General features: G+C 27.8%; 2 protein-coding genes across 5 annotated transcripts in view; one reads left to right on the forward strand and one right to left on the reverse strand.

Annotated features, from left to right (window-relative positions):
* Positions 1-10,288, forward strand: part of LOC117175937 (proton-coupled amino acid transporter 1) — a 54,516-nt gene extending 44,228 nt beyond the window's left edge. The window contains exons 8-11 of one of the 2 annotated variants that reach the window (XM_033365797.1): positions 2,088-2,266; positions 2,403-2,438; positions 8,933-9,105; positions 9,196-10,288. In XM_033365797.1, coding sequence (XP_033221688.1) covers positions 2,088-2,266; positions 2,403-2,438; positions 8,933-9,105; positions 9,196-9,443 — 636 coding nt within the window. In that variant the 3' untranslated portion in view covers positions 9,444-10,288. The remainder of the gene's footprint in view (positions 1-2,087; positions 2,267-2,402; positions 2,439-8,932; positions 9,106-9,195) is intronic. The other variant, XM_033365798.1, reaches the window with a different exon arrangement.
* LOC117175938 (ubiquitin carboxyl-terminal hydrolase isozyme L3-like) lies at positions 9,876-19,779 on the reverse strand. Of its 3 annotated transcripts, none has more exons than XM_033365800.1 (7): positions 19,629-19,779; positions 19,545-19,556; positions 17,271-17,399; positions 17,039-17,178; positions 14,824-14,965; positions 10,279-10,354; positions 9,876-10,188 (listed from the first exon to the last, which is right to left on the reverse strand). In XM_033365800.1, the coding sequence occupies exons 1-7, from the start codon at positions 19,659-19,661 to the stop codon at positions 10,043-10,045; spliced, it is 678 nt and encodes a 225-aa protein (XP_033221691.1). In that variant the 5' UTR covers positions 19,662-19,779; the 3' UTR covers positions 9,876-10,042. The 3 variants fall into 3 exon arrangements, with proteins under 3 accessions (XP_033221691.1, XP_033221690.1, XP_033221692.1); XM_033365799.1 differs by having other exon boundaries at positions 17,039-17,181; positions 19,629-19,778; XM_033365801.1 differs by lacking the exon at positions 19,629-19,779 and having other exon boundaries at positions 17,039-17,181; positions 19,438-19,552.
* Positions 19,780-22,428: the final 2,649 nt, after the last annotated feature.

Below are 22,428 nucleotides of genomic sequence, written 5' to 3' on the forward strand. Positions count from 1 at the left end.
ATACCTATAAATGACCAAAACTTCCTTGCTCTTTAATCAAACATATCAATTTTATAGGTCAATCAATTCGTCTCAAGGCCAAACATCTTTTATATTATTGCATCAACTTTGAATTATGTAAATAAAAAAAGTTTTACTTTAAACCCGACTTTTAAAAGAATATAAACTGCTAAAAAAATGTAATGAATATTTCTAGAAATCCTTTCGTCAGTTTTAAGATATTAGTTATGTAAATAAGCGCCTTAAATTCCATCAATTTATGTGCAACCTTCTTCAAGTTATCGTGTTCAGAAAAAAGTGTAACATTAACACACATCCATACATCCCCATGCATCCATAAATCCACCCACACACGCATCCATGCATCAAGTTGCATGCATCCGGACAATGACTTAGAACACTGTATTAGACATTTTAATATTGAGGAACGTTTAATTAATTGAATTACAAATTTTTCAAAATTTTTACGATTGCAAAGCTACCTCTATGTCTATGAAGAACTCAAATTGATGGAAGCTGTAACTTTCAAAGATATTAATTTTTTAATCCGGTCACGTGGCCTCTCTATCCACGCGCAACTATAGGCGCACTGTTATTGTTTCAACTTTTATATAAATGCCAATAGCGAACAAATGCCGATATTTTTCTTTTTCTTGACTGTGAAAACTATTTGACTGAATCAACAAAAACTTTGTTGGGTCAAACATAGAATACGGTTATTATATATGAACCACAAAATATTTGGTTGTTTTAGGATTTAATGCGCAGGAGTGTGTGTATGCAAAAAAGGTTTCATAAGTAACGTCATTTGTAACTAATAAATAGTAATATCAAATAGTGAACATTGTGGATTTTCCGGTTTCCAAGTAATAGCTTTGCGATAAACTTACTGATCAACGACACCTTGTCGATAAAATCAAGTACTTTTTTCGACAAAATATTACTTGAAAAACGAAACACCCTTCATGTTTTCAACTTGATATTATAATTTCTTTATAACGAATGACATTACTTTGAAAAATTCAAATTCACAAATTTTTTTGGCAGCCTAGGGACTGCAATTCAAAAAAATTTAGTTTTTATTTTATACTAGTTCTTTTGGTTATAAAACAAGGTGCGGACCTCCATATATACCGAATTTCAACGAAAAAGAATAAAGTTAATTGAATTTTTCACAATCAAGTAAAAACCTTAAAGTGATTTGAAGTGAAAATAAATAATACCTACCCTATTTAGCTGAAATATTTTCGTACATAAAATAATGAGATGGACTGTAAATTTATCATTCTAATTGTAAATATAATTCTGCATCTGATTGAGAGGAGTAGAAGGGAAGTGTTTTTCATTTCAAATGATAGAAAATAAAAAATGGCCTCAGGTCCAAATTTTCTCTTGCATACTTTTTGAAACAAAAACACGACAATCATTCCATAATTGCTAGGGTTTACTTCCTTAACTGCATTAAAGAAAACAAATAAAATTGTTACATAAATACATTAGAAATACTGTATAAATGATATAATATTCAATGAAAATAAATAAAGGGATAACGCGTTTATATGTATGCAGATACTTTTATCAAATTTATCCATTACTTTTCTATTAAATAATTTTAACTATTTTTAAGTTTAAATATGATAATACGCTCTTTTTAACTCAATATTTTTTTAATAGAAGAACGTTACATTAACTTCGCATATTCTTTTACAATTGTTTATACGAACATTTAAACCATTTTTATATACCCCTGACACTCATTTCTTCGGAAAACAGAATGCGATTTTCGATCGTATAATATTGGAAATGCTACATTTTTTATCTTTCGCCTCTATTCATTTGTTAAGAATATTTTCAATGAGGACAAAAGTTTTTTTCCCACTCATTATCTCTGATCATTCAAGCGAAACAATGCACTTTAGATAAGTATGATAAGATCGAAGTTACATTGTTTACAAAAAGTATTATGATTAATTTTGCTCAGAAAGAAAAAAAACAATTATCTGTTAATCTTGGAAAATAATTTTAATTGCATAACAAAAATATATAATATATTGGGAAGTAATATAAAATATTGATCTCATTTTTAGGTACTGCCTCTCAAAAATGAAATGAAAAAACCCACCAATTTCAACAAGCCATTGGGAGTTCTGAACGTGGGGATGGTTTTCGTTGGCATGATGTTCGTGGCAATGGGGTTTTTAGGATATCTGAGATATGGTGATGAAGTGAGGGGTTCAGTTACTCTTAATCTGGCATCAAATGAAGCGTAAGTGTATATGAAGAAAATATCAATAACAAATTATCATTCATCAAATAAAAGCAAGTGAAATAAATACCCTTACAACATTCTATTCTTAACTTTTTTTACTCTCACTAATTGTATTTTTTGCTTGCATATGAAGGTCTCAAGGTGTGAAAGATAATTTCATCTACACAAGGTCAATATAGCTTTCAGAAGTGTTGCATGAATTAACTTAGAAAATGATTTATAAATTATTTTTAATTTGCTCTTAAATATTCATAACTCAGTTTTGTCTAACTCAAGACCCTACTTTGACGCTATTCTCCTTTAATGTTGACCCTACTTAGCATCTTTTTGGCCTACAGTCTTCGGTTTGATGTCTCTACTCTTATGCTTTATAAACTTTATAATAATAAACTAACGGATATTTATTACTCACGTTAAATTAACTCATCAGACATCTAAATAACTGCAATTATACTCAAGGAACAAAAATATTTCTTCAAGCTTAAACCTTACTGTCACAAATTATTTATATATAAATAAATATTTCTTTGCAATTCTCAAACACAGAAAGGTATTTTTCACTTAAATGAAAATGCCGAAAATTTAAATGAGAATAATAATAATCATGGAAGATAGCTCAATATTGTCAATTACTGCGTTGTTATAAACATTATTATAAATAATGAATGAAATTGTACATATTTTTCAGTCACATAGGTATTTATGTCTCTTAAAATCTATTTTTAATTGGATTAAAAGTGTTGGGAATCACCAAAAAATGTATGAGAATGAAACATTTATTATCGGTAGCAACAAATATTAAAACTAAAATTAAAAATTCGAAAAATGTTTTCAGAGTATTACAGTTAATCCGTTCGCAACATGATTTCGCAGGACAAATTTTTTTCCAAGGAACTGTACCACACTTTTTAATTGTTCAATCATTTTTGTTACTAAACAATACCAATCAAGAGTTTCTGAAATATTTTCTGAGAGAAATATTACTACTTACGTATCTAACACTTGATTTAGTAGAAAAATAATTTATTTCCGTGAGAAAATATTTACTGCTTTAATTTTTTTATAATAATTGTTGCAAATAAGAAAAATCAAATTTATGAAAAATAATTCACTACTCATCTCAAATTTTGCAAATTTTCAGGAGAGAATAAATTGGTTCTGCAGTTGAGCAATGAGCAAACAAGTATTTCTGTATCATTTTCAAAATAATTTATTTATAATAGTTAGGTAAACTAAATTTTTGTATTTTTTAGTGTAAATGCATTCATCATGAATATTTGCTTAATAAAACGTTCAAAAAATAATATTGTTGAAATCACCATTTTGGACATTGCAAACATTTAAATAATAAATTACACAGAATCAAATTGTAATATCTAGCTTCAAGTTTTTCTGAAGCGTGTAACAGTGAATAGTTCTAAAAAACAGAAAACATTTACATTAAACTCTGCAAAAATAGTTTCATATATTGAACGACACAAAAAGTTTAAAGAAAAAGTAATTGTTCGAATAATTGTTTCTTACTTAAAAAGATTCTGGACTTAGTATTGGACAAGTGCAAATCATTTTTATCACAGTTCAATTCATCTCTGTAAGAGGCCCTCAAGACGTCCGCCAACAAATATCTATAGGTCAACTTTAGATCTAGTGTGCCCACTGGGAAGATATAAAACAGACTCCACAGCCCAAAATGCTTTCAAAATAGGGAAAATAGGGTAACTTTTTATGGAAATAGGGGAATAAATTTTGTTTTATAAAAATAATGTTGGTACCGTATTCCTAAGATTTCAAGTTGAAATATATTTTCATCAAGGAGCTGTCCATATACCACGTGAACAATTTTTTACCGCTTTTTTTACCCCCCCACCCCCTCCCCTCTCGCCACATCTGTCCACGTGGACTTATTTTATTTTTTTATGAATATATGGATATGTTTTATACTCAAAAGATAGGCAGACAAAAAGAGCTGCAAACTGGCTGAAAATTTGCTTTTTCTTGAAAACATAAAACTTCATGATGCAAGGTAGCAAAAGCTCAAACATAAAGTAGTGAGATCAATTGTCACCCAAAAAAGGCGAATTAGCAACAAAACAGTTGAGCTTTCATGCCAAAATGTCAAATTTTGTAGAGATCATTTGACTTTTAAGTCCGAAAATATGAATTATCAACAAAGAAGTTAATTTTGAACCAAAAAGTTAAATCATCTACCAAACTGATGAAAATATTTATCCTAAAAGGTAAATTTTATACAAAACAGTGGAATTTTTAATCTAAAAATATAAATTTTAAACAGAAAGTTTATTTTTAACATAATACTTGAAGTTGTTATAAAAGTGTTAAATTTTCAAGCCAAAAAGATTAACTTTCTACAAAGCGGAGGATTTTTAACCCAAAAGTATAAATTGTGACAAAAAAGGTTAATTTTTAACCACACTGTAAAAAATAAAAAAATTCTACCACTTAGAATGGTAAAATTACCAACAAAAAATTGTTGCAATTCTACTACTCTGATTATAGGGTGAATGCCACTTGCATACTAGACGTTCTAACCAATCTTGTGACTTTACGACTTAGACTGACAATATAGCAAGGCTTTGTAAAAGTACAGTTTCTGCTTGTGAATCTGTGACTCTCAGAGTAGGTAATAAATGGACCCGCTTTCAGAGTGTTGAATTTCTTGACGCTGGTAAAAGTACAGAAACTGTTAAAAATTCCTTTTTCCAACGTAATCTCATGTCTTTAAATTTGATAATTCACAACGCGGCGTATTTGCACAGCTCTGAACATAGTATAAGTACAAGTAATTGTAAAGTTTCAAACTTGTGGAAAATAATGAAAAACTGGTGAAAATAAAAATATTTGTAAAAGAGCGTGTTTCAGAACAGTATAAATGATGGAAAAATTTATTTGCAAAATTGATCAAAAATGTTAACCAATAATTTTTTAAATTGAAAAACTGCTTTCTACTGTATTCCTTACTTCAACGGGAAATTAACAATTTCTAGTCAAATTACCATTATTCACATTTCTCATGTAGAAGCTAAAGTTAACATGTTGAATAAAAACAGAAATATTTTTGGTTAGAATACCATCACCTAAAATTCATAATGCATTATAAAGTGAATTGATGAAACAAATCAATCCTTTCTTCGACCGTTGATATTTATTGATTTCAAATCGTAGATTTCAATTATTTATGTCTTACGGTCCAATCGTAAATCAAAATAAATTATGAGTCAAAAAAACATTTTCTTCGAAACTTAGATACTTATTAAATAGAAAAACTCCTTTCAATCCTCCTTACGTTTCGGTACACATGCGTACCTTTTTCAAAGGTTCTTAACCTGAGTTGATGATGGTTCAAAATAGTCAAACAGATCAAATTTCAGTCCAAAAAAACATTTTAATCAATTGTTTTAATTTTTTTAAACAATTGATTTAAATGTCTTTTTGGACAGAAATTTGATCTGTTTGACTACTTTGAACAATCATCAACTCAGGTTAAGAACCTTTGAAAAAGGTACGCATGTGTATCGAAACGTAAGGAGGATTCAAAGGAGATTTCCTATTTAACAAATATCTGAGTTTCGAAGAAAATGTTTTTTTGACTCATAATTTATTTTGATTTGCGATTGGACCGTAAGACATAAATAATTAAAATCTACGATTTGAAATCAATAAATTCATAATGCATTTGTAATTTTACAGAATCTGTCTGGAAACTTAAATAACCTAAAAGTTAAATACCATACTGAAAGTGGATATTCGTTATTGTCAGTGAAAACGTTACTTTGAGAGTAGGTAATAATCGGACTTACTCTGAAAGTGGTAAAATTACCAGAATTTTGTTTACAGTTCAAATAGTTGAATTTTCTATTAAAAAAAAGAAAAGATCAAGTTTTCACAAAAAAAGACGAATTTTCAACAGAATACATAAACTTTCAATCAGGTTGTTTAAATTTTCAGTTTAAAAAATAATTTTTAACAAGAAAAAACCATTTGTAATAAAAAAGGATTTTTTTACAAAACAAAAATGAATTTTAAATGGAAAATAGCAGAAATTGTAGATATAGTCGAAATAAAAAAGTGTCATATGCAAAGTTTCTCCTACATCTCCAAAATTTAATTTCATGGCCAAAACTCCATTTTTTAGTGATAGTTTTTGGTCAACATATACGAAGCTGTAATGGAAAATATTTCGAAGTTTGTCATATGGTCCAAATATCTTCAATTTTAACAACAATATAATGACATTTTTTAAACTCTATTAATATTGTACTGCTGATATAATAAAAGTGAGTTTAATTCCGTGTGTAATAAGCTTTTTTTATTATTAAGGGTTGAAAATTACCTGAGTTATCAAATTTTAAGCTAATGTAGCATCTTAATTGTTATTCGCTGAAGCAATACTCAGTTCTGATAGTGAAAAATATGAAAACGTATAAAAAACGCTACTAAAGGGTGATCACATAATTTAACTTTCTAAATTAATAAAAAAATTGACATTTTGACAATAAAATGTGTGTTTTCAATCCGAAAGACCCGAAAGGATGAATTTTCAAGAAAAGAGTGGAATTTTCCAATAAAAACGATGACTTTATAATATAGTTAAATTGAGAACAAAATAATTAAAATTTGAACGAAATTGTTTAATTTTTAAACTAATTGTTAAATTTGTAACCCACGAAGGTGAATTATTATGAACCAAATAATTGAATTTTTTAGAAGACAGATTAATTTTTAACGAAAAATAATTGACAATCCGAAAAGAGAAATTTCCAGTCCAAATAGACGAATTTTCAACATAACAGTCGAATTTTAGACGAAAAAAGGTGACTTTTTTAACAGAATACTTACATTCAATAAAAATTGTTTAATTTTTAACCAAACTCGGCCAAGGTCTACCTACAAAGATCAATTTTCTACCAAGTAGACGAATTTTGAAACCGAAAATTTGTAAGTTCGACCAAAAATACTTGAATTTTCAAAAAAGTTTATTTTCCACCGAAAAGTTGCAGCTTTAACCAAAAAATGACATTTAAATCAAGGATTATTTTTCTGCCAATTAAGCCAAGTTTTCAACTAGAAAAGTTCAATTTTCAACCAAGAATGGAAAAGTTACGTTTTCGAATGAAAAATGAATTTAAAATGAAAAAAAATATATTTTCAAAAAAAAAAGTTAAATTTTTAACCAAGGAGATGAGCATTGAAATTTGTTAGCAAAGTGGTTCAATTTTGACAAAAGTAGTTGAACTTTCGAATAAAAAAAATTTAACCAAAAATGGAAGTTACATTGTTAGTCAAAAAAGTTAAGTTTTTAACAAATAAAACAATGAGTTTCAACAAAGTAATTAAACTTTTAACGAACGAGATGAATTTTTGACAAGAGCGATGAATCTTTAACTTGAATAGTTAACTTTCCTATTTAAAAAATGATTTTTCCACAAAAAAGATGAAGCGTCAATAAAAAAAAAAAAACTACCACGACCACGTGCAAATTATTTTTAGAGTTATTAGTATTAGGTTTTAAAAAATGTCATTAGATTATTGTTAAACTTGCAAAAAATCAGGAATTAATAAGAAACTTTGAAATATTTTGGATTTTACCTTCGTGAATTTCTACAGTGAGAAAATGAACATCTATTGTTAAAAATCCAATGACTTCCACGTTTTCAAGGATTTCTAAGATTCCAGGCACTCTGGCTCAACAAAGCCGTTTAATTTTCAACAAAACAGTTGGATTTTTGACCAAAAAGGATTAAATTTCAACAAAGAGACTACTTTTCAATTATAAAAGATATTTTAGTCCGAAAGAAAAAATTTCAAACACAATGCGGAATTTTCAAGCGAAAAAAAAGAATTCCTTACAGAATATTTAAATTTTCAACCCGAAAACATGAATTTTCAACTAAAATGTATGAATTTTTAACGAAATTGTTTAATTTTGAAAAAAAGAATGTTTTCAACCATATAATAATATTTTTACCAAAATATGAATTCTCAAACCAAAAATACATATAATAGTACTTTGCAACCACAAAGAATAAACTTTAAACGAGAAAAGGGAAATATCTTGCCATTCCCCACGAGCAATTTACGATATTTTTCACAACAAGAGCATCACTATTTTGATTAAATCCGGCCTAAGAGACCGGATTTTCCAAAATTTTGACCGGTAACTCGATTTGAACGAAACGATAACATTGAACCTTGGTGAAACGCACGCTCATAATCCCACCACTTTTATTCAATTGTGCTATGTATTACTTTCGCCACGGGTGATACTCGGTAGGAATCCGTCACTTTCGCTTGGCTCAAGAGGCAGACAAAATCGATCTTTTGATGCGCGTGTTATAACAAAAATTATGATTCTTAATATTCCGTGTGAAGAATTTAATTTTGTACATGAATGGCTTTATCTCTGAGCATGATTTTGAATATTTACCTTTCTTGAATTTTCAGCTTGTTGCCCAAAGTTGGTCGGTGGGGTGCAATTCAGTTGTTCTTGCATTTTCAGAAGTCCCTTGCATCTCCTTTGTTCTTTATAAACTTGTGTTAAAAAAAAAATATATGTATATATATATGACTACTAAAAATGTAAGGTCTTTTTTAGAAACAATCGCTCAGTCATGAACCTTTTGCTCATTAACCTTTATTTTTCAGTTTACCACAGTGCATAAAGCTAGCAATCTCACTAAGTATTTTATTGACTTACGCCCTGCAATTCTACGTGCCAGTTGCGATAATCTGGCCACAAATTGTTCAACAATACGGACCCTTTCAGTATCCAGTCACTGCAGAAATCATTTTTCGTTCAAGTGTCTGTTTCCTAACTTGTGAGTGCCATTACGCTTAGAATTTTCTTAACTACAGATGTCTCTCACGAGAGAACAGTATTTATTTACAACATCTCTCCATTTTTGTAGTCATCCTCGCAGAAGCAATTCCACACTTGGGTCTTTTCATATCGCTCGTTGGCGCAGTAAGCAGCACGGCCCTGGCTCTTCTTTTCCCGCCAATCATAGAAATGGTCGTCTGCTGGCAGAGCCCAAAACTGGATAAAGTCACAATAACAAAGGACATATTTATATTATTAATCGGCCTCTTAGGGTTTGCCACCGGAACATACGAAAGTATTACCGCCATTGTCAATCAATTTAGCATTGACAAATAACAAAGAAACAACTCTATCATCCCGTACGGAAAGCGAAAATTTACCAAATTCGACATTATTATAGCAAATTGTTTTCTCTTTACGAATTAGTTTAATAGCAAGTTTTAATAGATCGCATGCAGCTCTTCTTTTTGCCACATTACATTGGTAAAATGTAGTACATCTTTGGCTGAAAGGTTTGAAAAACTTTTTCAAACGTAAGTTGAGCTGTCTGCGTGTAAACTAAATATGTACATAGAATTACTAGGCTTAATTAGTATTATCTCCACATAATATAGTTCATATATACTTTAGAGAATTGCGAAAGCAGTGGAATCGTCAAGCATCTAAATCAAATTCAAACAGCATTTTACTATACTTCAGAAACTTCCGAATACTAAATTTATTTTCTTAATCACAGAGAGTAGGATCGACGAATGAAGAGTTCTTTTATCTTTTATATTCATTTAATTTATATACGCGAAATTATGCATTGAAGCAAGATCACAAGAAGTAGCAAAGTTCTCAAAGACTTGGCGGCAATATAAAAATATGCAAAAAGTACAAAATTTGGTTTATAATGGCCATACATATTAGGTAATAATGAAAAGGATTTGGATTTACTCGGCAGGAGTAAGTGCGACCATCGAGAAACGCAATTGCTCTGGATCGCGTTTCATATATTCCTGACAAACACGAGCGGCATCTTCCAGGAACGTAGCGGCGGTGGAAACTCCATGATTGATTGGAGCATCTTTCCGTCCGTCTACAATTTGAAAGAGAATTAAACTTGTAATTAGTTTTGATAATTCGGCCACAAAGTTCAACATTTTTTACTCTAATAAAAAGAACCTACCTAACTCATAGATATGGCCATCTTTTTGTACAAACGCAACAAAGTGATTAAACACCGGCGTATTCTCACTAGGAGCCTGTAATATATTATAAATAATAATTAGAAATTACGAACAGAAATTGAGGAAGAAACAAAACAAGAATCTGGACAATTTACAGTAGTTTAAATTTTACACTCAGCTCCGGTAATTGTTTAGTCATAAATCGCAAAGAGAATAGACTTTTTTATTTTGTAGGTGGAGTTACAGGGCAACAAATACAAGTACCTCAATTAAATGGTGGCTCATTTATAATCTCTTAGATTTTATTGCTAAAAGCATCAGAGGATTATAAATATTGCCTTTTTTCATTATGAAAAGAATAAGCATACTTTTATGTAGTCTACGTATTTACAGAGTATTAAAACTCATACTTCATGCCATTTTGTTTCATTTATCTGGTGTTTTACCTTTCCTTAACCAATGAATATAATTAAATTTATCTTATCATACGAGCAGTAATTAAAACAATAATTAACTGTGGACTGTTGAGAAAATTACGCAATGGAAACTTTGAAGTAGAAAAATTTGCAATAACAGATTTGAAGCTGTCCCATGCAAGAATTGTGTATGAGCAATTATACATCAAATATTTGAAACTAAACAAATTGAAATAGAATTGTTTAAAATAGAATCCCTTCAATCGTATGAATTTCAGAATGTTAAATTTAAACTTTGAACGTTACAATGTTTATTATTTCATTTAAAAACATTTTATTTGTATGTGAGAGTTTTTCATTTTGATGTATAAATAACAATTTAACAATCATTAAGTTGAAACGACTTATAATTAATAATATTAATCCTAAATGGGTTTATGAAAAAAGGTTGAATTTCACCATTCTAATTCAGCGTGTCTAGCGATTCTTAGGAACAAAATTCAAGGTCTTTTCCAGGTTTTCCAGGTCAAGAAATCAAAATTGCCAAGGTATCATTGTTTACATCAATGAATGAAATAAACGTTTTTCATGTATGTGAAGAATGAGCCATTTCATTTTTTATTGGCCGAAAATTTCTAAACAAAGCGGAATCGTAAATAAACAAATTCTTAATTTTTTGCGAACATGAGTCGTCTTTGTGAAATCTTTAGGAATATTTTTAAATCTTTGTAATGTCTTTGAAACATTTGTGAAATCTTTTGCAATCTTTGTGAAATATTAAAAACCTTAGTGAAAGCTAGAAATTTCGGTGAAATCCTTGTGAAATCTGTTGGCATTTTTTAAGCTTTTGTAAAATCTTTAAAATTCTTGAAATCTTTTGAAATCCTTATGAATTCTCAAAAGAAATCGTGAAATCCCTGGAATATTTGAAATATTTGTAAAATCTTTACGAAATTTGTTGTAATCGTTTAAATCATTGGAATATTTGAAATCTTTTGAAATCTTTTTAAATCTTATACAAAATTTTGATATCGTTTAAAAAATTTGAAATGTTTTTAAATCTTTGAAATATTTTTGAAATGTTTCTTTCATCTTTGTTCGTGAAATCTTTTCTGTTCGTTTCAAAATTATTAAAATATTTTCAAATCTTCTCAAATTTGTTGAAACCTTTTGAAACCATTAAAAATCTTTTACATGTTTTGAAATCTTTGAAATCTGGTGTACTGCACACTTGTTGAAATCTTTGAAGTTCTTGAAATGTTTTGAAATACTTACAAATTCTTTAAAATATTTGATAAATCTTTTATAATCGTTTGAAATCTTGTCAAACATTTTTAAATCTTTTAAAATTTTTGAAATGGTTTGAAATCCTTGAAATCTGGTGTACTTCACCCTTGTTGACATCTTTGAAAATCTCGTATTGTTTTGAAATCTTTATGAATGTTTGATGAAATCTTTGAAACTTTTGTGAAATATTTTGACACCTAAAAAATGTTAAGTTATTTAAAATCTTTTAAATATTTTGAAATCTTTCAAATCTTTCAAAGATTTTGAAAGTTTTAAAATCTTTGTACAATGTTCGAAATCTTAGCGAAATGTTCGAAATTTTTGGAACTCTTTGTAAATTCGTTGAAATTATTTAAATTATTACAAATCTTAGTGAAATCTTTTGATATCTACTAAAAATTTTGAAATTATTTAAAATCTTTGAAATGTTTTGAAATCTTAGAAATGTGGTTCAATATACCATTTATAAAATCTATAAACTCTATTGTAAGATTTAAAATCTTGGTGAAATGTTCCAAATCTTTATGAAATGTTCGAAATCTTTGAAATCTTTTTGAAATCTGACGTGCACGCCTTTTCTAAATCGTTAACATCCATGAAATCTTTTTGAAATGTTATATTTAAAATATTTTAAAATGTTTGAAATGTTTGAAATATTTTGAAATCTGTTGTATATTCAAAAACCGAGTGGTCAACCCCTTGAAAAATCCGTCGTATGGCCATGGCTTATTCTAATTCTGAAACTGAATTAACATCGAAATTTTTAACTAATAATTTTTATAATTTCTAAGTTAAACACCTCAAACAGAAGTGCCTTGAAATATCTTTATTTATTCTGTAATAAACAAAAGATAAATTACATCTTGGCGAATTAAAAAACTTTCAGCCGCAATATTTTTTCTAAACGAGATTTTTTCATAATAGGCTAAAAGATTTAAATTAGTCTTCACATTTTCAATGTTTTTCGGTTTTCAAAGTTTAAAAAAAAATTCAAGGGGTGTTCCAAGTTTTCAAGGTTTTCAAAGTCACAAGACACCCTTTAATTTTAAAAGAAGAGAAAGAAATTTGGTTTTTTAATTTTCTTCTGGATTGGAAGAGGATCTTTTTGGTCTTTCACATTTTTGAGCAGTTCTAGGCCTGGAAAATTTGGCATTTTTAATATTTTTATTATTTTTATTGAGTTTGTAACAAGAAAATTTTAATGTTTGTCGAATTGCCAGAAGGATATTTTTAAGGTTTTTATTGATTTGGAAAGGAGGAAATTTTGGTTTTCAATATTTCATAAACGGGATGATTATTTTTAAACAGTGTAATTGCATGGGATGGGAGAAAATATTCGTATTAAATTTTTTTCTGAATTGGAAGAGGAACCTTTTTTATTATTAAAGTTTCGATAGAATTAAAAAAATCTAATTTTCGTTTGAAGTATTTTTTAATTGAATTTATTTTACATTTCGTTGAGTGGTGCTGGGCAAATTTGGTATTTTTGTTATTGTTGAATTGGCTGAAGGGCATCATACATTTCACAGTTTTTTAACGAGTTGAGTTGGAAGGCAGAAAACTGGGGTATTCAGTTTTGTTATGAATAGGAAGAGGTCCTTTTTTATTTATATTACTTGTATCAAACGCCTCTTAAAAGAGTTCGAATTTTTCCTACATTTTTTTTTTTAAATCTTGCCGAATAAAACAAAATTTCCTGAAAATCTTCCACATTCATTTTTGGCAATCTGTAAATCTTCCTAAATAGTTTTGAATATTTTCTTGAAATTAGTTTTTCAAATTAAAAAATCATTATCAATTTTCCTAAGAATCTTAAGGAAACGTTTTTTATTCTTTAAAAGCCTTTTACAACTCTTAAAAAGCTTCTCATTTTTATTTCCGAAATCTGCAAAAATGTATATTTTGTTTCAAATTATTTGAAATCATTTCAAATTTAAAAATAATTTTGCATTTTTTCAGAACTTCTAAAAATCCCTTCAAAGTACTCGATTTTTTTCTAAGCATAATATTTATACATCATCAAAATTTAATAATTTGATTCTGACTTCCATATTAAACTTTTTTTTTAATAAAACAATTAAAAATATAACGTTTAAAGTTTAATCTTTTGTTTTTAGTTTTCAATATTTGGTTTAGAATTACTGCTTTTAAATAAACAGACAGATATTTCTAAATATTAAGCAATTATTATATTTCTTAATTAAAAATTTTCAAATTGAATAGTGCAAAATTAGAACATTTTAGACTGAAACAATATTTGAAATTTAATAAGAGCCTTAAATTATGAATATATTATTTTGAAGTTATTTAAAAATTTTTAATATTTTATAAAGTTATAATCGACCGTTTACATTTGTTTAAACAATAAGACTTTCTAATTGAAACAGTTTAATTTTTAACGTTAAAATCTGGGAATTCTACATTTTTGTGTTAAAAATTATTAATAAATTTATATTCACAATTGATAAACTAAAAATATTTTCTAATCCAAAACTTAGATTCCAAAGGATTCTAATTGTTAATTCTTCAATTCTTTACAAATGCATTTTTAAATTCTTTTAATTTAAATATAGACTTAAAAATTAAAATCTAAAATGGAACAATTGTATAGTGGAAAATTTTCGAATTATGCATTCTGAACTGAATGATATCATATTTGAAAAAAATAATAATTTAAATAATTATTTAAAAACGGTTGAAATCAAAGTTGGAAAGATTTTTCTTTGATTTATAATATTCCCGGCCAAAAAATAAAGTCACTGTCATTCCCCGGGTTTCCCGGTCCAGCGGCCACCCTGAATGTTTGAAGAGAAATAATTTATATTTAAATTGAAAAACTACCTCGGTTTGTCCCTCTTGCGCCAATTCTTTGTGGGTTTCAATAAGATCGTCTGCTTTGATTAGAAGTTCTCCACGTTCAGTGCTGGAAAGATCTTTGGTCTTATCCAAGAATGATTTCAAAAATCCATCCTCCAGTTGAAGCCTTCAAAGAAAAATGGAAACTTAAAGGTAAAATATTATAGGGATCACAGCGCAAAGTGAGCTCAAAAAAGAGGATATTGGGTGATTTTCTTCACGAAAAAGGAACAAAATAGGGGATAGATTAAATATCTATTTTTATGTGTAGAAAAGAAAACATCTGTTTTAAGAAATGTCACATTTTTCTTCAGTTCGATATAGTTATACTTTATAGCCATTTTTTTAACGTATCCCAAATATATTTCTTCATAGAAATATGAATCGAGAATTTTATTTACGGAACATGAAGAAGCAATCCATACATTTATAGGAAAAGAGGAAGTTTTTCGAGAAAAGGGGAAAATTTCAAAAGGAGGAAAATAGGAGAAGACTATAGCCCCTGATATTAAATTAAAAACTAGTTTTGATAGAATCTAGTTTAGAGTTCTCACAATAGAATTTCGTTATATTTTCAGGGTGTCCAGCGATTCTTAAAAACGAAATTCAAGGTCTTTTCCCGGTTTTCCAGAAGAAGTAAAGTTTTTCCAGATCTCCTTGTTTTACATAAAATAGTGAAATAATAGTTTTTTATAGATGTAAAAAATCAGCCATTTCATTTTTTATTGGCCAGCACTTTTTAAAGAAAGCATAATTATAAACAAACAAAATTTTAATTTTCTGCGAACAGAAGTCGTCTTTGAAATCGTTGAAATCTTTCAGAAAGATTTAAAATCCTTAGAAATCTTTGTGAAGTTGTAGAAATTTCTTGAAGTACTTAAAATCTTTGTGGAATTTATCAATTTTTGTGATATCTATTGGAATGTTTTAAAATTTTTGTAAAATATTTTAAATCATTGATATTTCTGAAATCCTTGAAATTGTTACGAAATCTCTTAAATATTTGTGAGAGTTTTCTTCAATCTTTGTTTGTAAAATCTTTTATAATCACGTGAAATCATTGAAATCTGTTGAAATCTTCTCAAATTTTTTGAAACCTTTTGATATAGTTAAGCATCTTTGAAATATTTACGAAATCTTTCGTATTCGCTTAAAATCATTGAAATATTTTAAACCGTTTAAAAGCTTTAAAATGTTTTAAAATATTTGATATCTGGTGCAATATACACTTTTTGGAATCTTTGGAATTCTTGTATTCTTTTGAAATTTTTTTGGAATATTGTGTATTCATTTGAAATCATAAAAATATATTTAATCCGTGTAAAATCTTTTAAAATCTTAGAAATCTGGTTTACACGCCTTTTTCAAAAATTTGAAATCCTTGCAATCTATATGAAATGTTCGACATTTTTTGAAAATTTTACTGTAATTTTTGGAATCTGTATCAAATGTTTTGAAATATTTGTGAAACTTTTCTTAAATCTTTGTTTGTGAAATCTTTTTTATTCGTTAAAATCATTGAATTGAATTTAAAGTTTACTGAAATGTTTTCAAATCTTCTAAAATGTTTTGAAGCCTTTCAAAATATTTGAAATCTGATGTACACGCCTTTTTTTAATCTTTTAAATTCGTGCAATCTTTATAAGATGTTCAAACTCCTTTCAATATTTTTAAACGTTTGAAATATTTTTTTAACTTTTGAAATCTTTAGTTACGTTCTGTAATCTGACGTACAATCGAAAACTGAATGGTGAAACCCTTGAAAATCATTCTAATTCATAAACCGAATATCCATCGAAATTTTGAAATAATAATTTTCATAGTTTGTTAGTCGAATATCACAAAAAAAATGTATACTACACAATTCTATATTAGCGGGTACGAAATAAAGAACTTATACAATTATTCACAGTATTAAAGTCCCTTCATTGTAATCTATAAAATAATTCGTAAAGTCTACAAAAACATACCTAAAAATCTCTTTATTTATTTTGTAATGAGTAAAAGATAAATTGTATCTTGATAAATAAGATACTTTTCAGTAGCAAGATTTTTTATAAGCGGGATGTTTAACAGACTAAAATATCTAAAATAATTTTCGAATTCTAATAATATAACTGTTTTAAAAGAAAAAAAATGTCATTCATGGTTCTTGAGACGCTGGACACCTTTATGTTTAATGAGAATTAAAAATACATACTCTTCAGTGTTATTAGCGAGGCTGTGAATTAAAGCGATGGTTCCACAAGCATTTGAAATAAACTGCTTCAGAAAGTAGACATTAGGAGATATACTTTTATCATCATCCGCCTGGCTTTCTTCATTCATTTCAGGTGCTTCCTGCTAAAATTTCAATGTTATATCTATGAAATTTGGAGAAGATTTATTTTTAACACAAAATTTTTTAATTATAAGGTAGGAAATTAGCAAACCTTCTCAGAAAGAGGATATAACAGAATCATGGCAAGTACTGGTCTGGGCAAAATGGCCAGCATATCGGGATCTACTCCGTAGACATCGACAATGTTCCATTTTTTTGGAACGCCCACTTTATGCAACAACTAAAAAAAAAATTCCACGTGAACTAACTCATGTGTGACTTATAATAATTTGGAAAAATTAGAATTATAGGATCTAATTATAGACTTTTCTGAGTATTAAAAACAAAAATTTAAGTAATTAAATTAAAAAAAGTAACGAGGTTGGTGATTCGGCGGACGATTTCAAATTCCCGGTCAGAGAGTACTCACTGGGTTAAGTTTTTTAACTTTTCCAGTCAAGCAAAAGTAACATATTAATATTTTCCGTAAATCGCAAACATGCATTCGAAACATCATTTAACACAGTAGAGCAAAAAATTGAAAAAAACATTTTTTTTAACAAATACTTAAATTTTTTACTAAAAAATATCAATTGCTAATAACAAAAATGTAAGTTAAACTTTCAGTTTAGATAATTGATTTTCAGCAAAGACAAAACGGATTTTCAACAAAATAGTTCAATCTTCAACCTAACAGATGAGTTTTCAACTGAAATAATTGCATTTTCAACAACAAAAATCATTTTTTCGAACAAAGATAAGTCTTCAACCAAAACTCTAATAATTAATTTTTGATTACAAATTTTCAGTTAAAATACTACTTTCCACAATAAAAACCTATCTTTCAACAACAAAAATAACTTGTAAAAAATAGTTCGATTTTCAAACTTCATTTTTAACCAAGAAGATAAAAAAGTTAATTTTCATTCAAAAATTGAATAATTACATCTTTCGTCAAAAAATGCATGTTCAACCAAAGAGATGATTTTTTAACTAAAATTATGGAATATTCAACTGGAATAATAGTTATATTTCAGTTTAAAAATTTCCTTTATGTCCAAAAAAAAAACAATTTTTCGATCAAATAGCTCATTTTTGAACCAAAGAAATGAATTTTTAATTAAAATGAATCTCCAACCAACAAAATTAATTTTTAATAAAAGAGTTTAACTTTCAACCAAATAATTTTATTTTCAACCTAAAAAATAAATTTTTAACCATCATGATAAATAATTAACTTAAATACTTTAGTTTTTAACAGAAAAATATTATAATATTAAGTAAAATTAAGAAAATATAGACTAACAAGGTGATTGTGAAATATTTGCCCATTTTAGAAAAGGAGATTTTCGAAAACAAAGAGTTTTCAAACTGCCCAAATATTATTTTTAAACTCAAGGACCAGCAACTATTATAAATGAAAAAATTTCAACACATCTTTTAAAAATATATGCAGAAGAGACAAAAATATTTTAAAATATTGGGGAAATGACTTTTCCTGATTTTTTTTTATTTTTGTGTTTCAAAAAATTCTCTCATTTTGAAGTAGGAGAATTGATAAATGAATATGGACCGTTACCGGACATTTTATGAAAAATAGTGATGATTATTTATTTTTCTTTTGAATCGACCCAATTGGTATCTTTTTTTATTTAACATAAGTGATATCTGCAAATCTTAAACATTAAAAAACAGTGTTAATAGTAATTTGCTTTTTTTTTTAATTTTGAATTTGTACTTTGGAACAGGTGCGTGACAAGACATTTTGCGTACTTTTTTATTTATAATTTCTAAACCAAGTCATCTGAAATTTTGAAACTCTACTGAAATTGTACTCTGAGATAAGTATTTACTGAGATAATTTTAGAAAAAAGTTATTATCCCCAATAATATAATCAAATTGCAAATCTAGTCATAAAGAATATTCCTGCTTTTGATTTATAAACTCCAATAAAAAAAATCTCATCTGTTTTAGTAAAATGTTATAAACTACGCAAAATATAATAATTCTTAATATGAATAATTATATTTTAATCCCTATAATTATCCTTTTCGGTTATAAAATATTCTCAATCTAAAATAATTCTACGAAATGCAGAATATTTTTTGCAAATGTGAATTTTTGCAAGCACGAAGATGCGAACATTATTGATAAAGCGTTTATAAATATACGCAGATTGTGGAGGAAAAAGTTAAAAGGGAAACTATAAAAAGAATATATGAATTGCATAAAACTTCTATTTCTTTGTCGCAAAAAATATTAAATTTCCAATACTCACCAAGTACGACTAATTATCACTGACTAAATGGAGCATTTGTAACAAATAGGAAGTGTAAATTGTGTTTAGAAATTTTGTTTCTGCTAATCATGTCGGAACTCACTCACCTTTGTCATAACCTAAAAACAAAGACACATATTAGAGTTTTATGTAGGTAGAAAGTATTTTCCTGGCGTAATTAATTCACTTGCCTCAGGGTTACATTCCAACGGGACCCAAGCCATTTTATAATAATTTGTTGCGTACTTATTTTTAGTCCAAAAAATGAATCAATTAATAACTCTACAATCTTCAACAGCCGGTAGGTGGGTAGGTCGTTAGGCGGTATAAATTGCGGAATAATAATCACGGAATAATGGCGAAGAAGATTCTCGGAAATCACGGCGGATATGAAAGTTTTGTAGCGCTGCAATCGACGGCGGGAATTTTCAAATTTCTCCCATATGGTACTTTAGTCGCGCTCAAAGGGTACACTTTTTTACAAAAGTCGTGTTTGTAAATCGATGCATTTACTCTATCAAGTCTCAACAAAATACTTCCTTCTATGATAATATTCAAGGAATGGCCAAAATTTGTAATAGATAATAGTCGAAATAATAGATAATAAATAGACAGTAATGAATAAGAGTCTGCAATTTAACAACTATTAAACAACAATTATTTGCAGTTATTGTACATTTTATTTTTACATTCTCATGAGAGAAAGTATTAGATTTGAGTAAAAAAATGTCTGTATATACATGTATGTCTGTGATTACGATAACTTTTGAAAGAAATCTATTAAAATTAGACTGATCTTTGGTATACTCTTTAGGGTTGGAAAATGAAGGTCAACTTCGTTAGCTAGGTATTTTGGACTCGAAAAATCGAACAATTTATCCTTACGACTTTTTTTATAAAATGAAAATTGTCAGAATTATATAGCATTTTCAGAATTCGAAAAAAACAAAGGAAATTCCAAATTTGAAGCCAAATAACGCACGATATGAAAAACGTCAAGAGAAGAAAATCACTGCTTTTTGAAAGCCCTACAAGTATATCGTACCAACTTTTTGAATTTTCTTGAAATATTTGAATATTAAAGTTTTGATCGCACCAAAAATAATAAAATATAAAAAATTTATTCAAGATGCGAAGAAAGATAAACGGACAAAAATTTTGCACCCAAGAAAAAGCTACAAATTTTTCATGAATTAATTTTAGACAGGGCGCGTAGTTTTTGTTTTATTTGTTAAAAGAAAGAATTAAAAATTAAATTTTTCGACAAACGACACAACCTACGAAGAAAATAAATAGACAAAAGTATTTTACACAAGAAAGAGCTAAAAATTTTTGTATTAACCCCTTTAAAGCACACTGTGGGTCACCTGGTACCACATGCCGACGTAACAATAATTCTTCATAGTTAGTCTAGAAGAGTTCTTCGAAACTTTTCCAAGTTGAAATTTCAAATCGCTCTTACTGCTGGAAGTATTTTTAAAATGGGATTTATAAAGACCCCTTATGGACTTTGTAATATTCTGAGATACGGTTGCGCTTTAAAGGATAATCGTTTTTTGATATGATATACGTAGTTTTTGTTTTATTTGTGAGAAATAACATTAAAAATTAAAAATTTAATTTTTGCGATAACCAACACAAGTTATGAAAAAAGAAATAAGTAGACAGAAGTTGGTCACCCTAAAAAGATCTATTAATTTATTGTTATTCACTTTTTGATGGTACGCGTATTTTTGTGTTTTAATCGTAAAAAATAAAATAATACATTTTTGGACGAACGACACAAGCTACGAAAGAGTTGTGCATCCAAACAAGACCTGCGAATTTCTTATTAATCACTTTTTGATAGGATGCGCAATTTTTCTTTTAATTGTAAAAAAATAATCTTAAAAATAAAGAAAACGTGGCAAGATGACACGAGGTAAAAAAACCATTAATAGACGAAAGTTTTTCATCCATAAATGAGATAAAAATTCGTTATTAATCACTTTTTGATAGGACGCGTGGTTTTTGTTTTATTTATAAAAAACATCATTCAAAATAGAAAATAAAATTTTTTGGACAAAAGACACAAGTTGCGAAAAAGATAAATAGACCAAATTTTTTAACCCAAAAAAGATCTACAAATGTCGTATAAATCACTTTTTGATAGGGTGCGTAGTTTTTGTTTTAATCGTAAAAAAATGTTAATTGAAAATAATGGTTAAAAACGACACAAAATAAAAAAAAATCTACAAATTTTGTATTAATTTTTTTACTAGGATACGTGTTTTTTCTTCAACTCGTAAAAAAATATTGAAAATAAACAAATTAATTTTTTAAGAACGACACAACGTGCAATACATTTTTAGTAAACAAACTTGTTATTTTATAGGATAAGCATTTTTTCATTATAAAAACAAAACGATAAATATACATTTGCTTCAATATCAAATATTCAAAATCACCAAATAATATTTGTTGATGCTCTTACCTTAATTTTAAAAGATCTATGCACAAATGTGAGCAGTCGATTTTGAAACAATATTTTTTCTTTGTTAACAAATAACGAATTCTACTTTTTTCGATATAACTCATTCCCTAGGTACCACTGCTGAAAGTTGTCAGTAAATAAATGAAAGTAGATTTAACTCTAAAAGTAGATCTAAAGAAAATAAAGCTCTAGCTCTCGAAATTATGGACTTCTGCAAATAACCTCTTTATGAAATTTTGTTTAAACATCTGTTCTTTAATTTCATTTCACCTTTTCCAAAATACATCTGAACTTGGAATCAAGGCGTCCGAGTTTACGGCGTTCCTAGATTGATGGCCAAAAGAGAGGATGTGTTATTTCGGAAATAAATCTTAAATCGTTGACACACTACCAAATTGAATTAAAAATATTTTTCAGGGAAGTTTTTGTTGATTAAAGAAGGGGATGTTTGTAAGCAGAAAGTCCCAAGGTAATTTTGTCAATATTTGAAACAAGAATCTTCTAAAATATGTATTTAA

Source organism: Belonocnema kinseyi, chromosome 7 (assembly GCF_010883055.1).
Source record: "Belonocnema kinseyi isolate 2016_QV_RU_SX_M_011 chromosome 7, B_treatae_v1, whole genome shotgun sequence".
In the NCBI taxonomy this organism is placed as follows: Eukaryota; Metazoa; Arthropoda; class Insecta; order Hymenoptera; family Cynipidae; genus Belonocnema; species Belonocnema kinseyi.

Bases quoted from the DNA above. Each gene is read 5' to 3' on its own strand.
- LOC117175938 (XM_033365799.1), bottom strand. From the start codon at position 19,661: ATGGCTTGGGTCCCGTTGGAATGTAACCCTGAG. The intron at 14,966-17,038 runs GTATGTATTTTT...TTTTCTTTGAAG, and splicing joins CTCGCTAATAACACTGAAGA to GCTTCAACTGGAGGATGGAT. The intron at 10,189-10,278 runs GTAGGTTCTTTT...TTCAAATTGTAG, and splicing joins TGGCCATATCTATGAGTTAG to ACGGACGGAAAGATGCTCCA.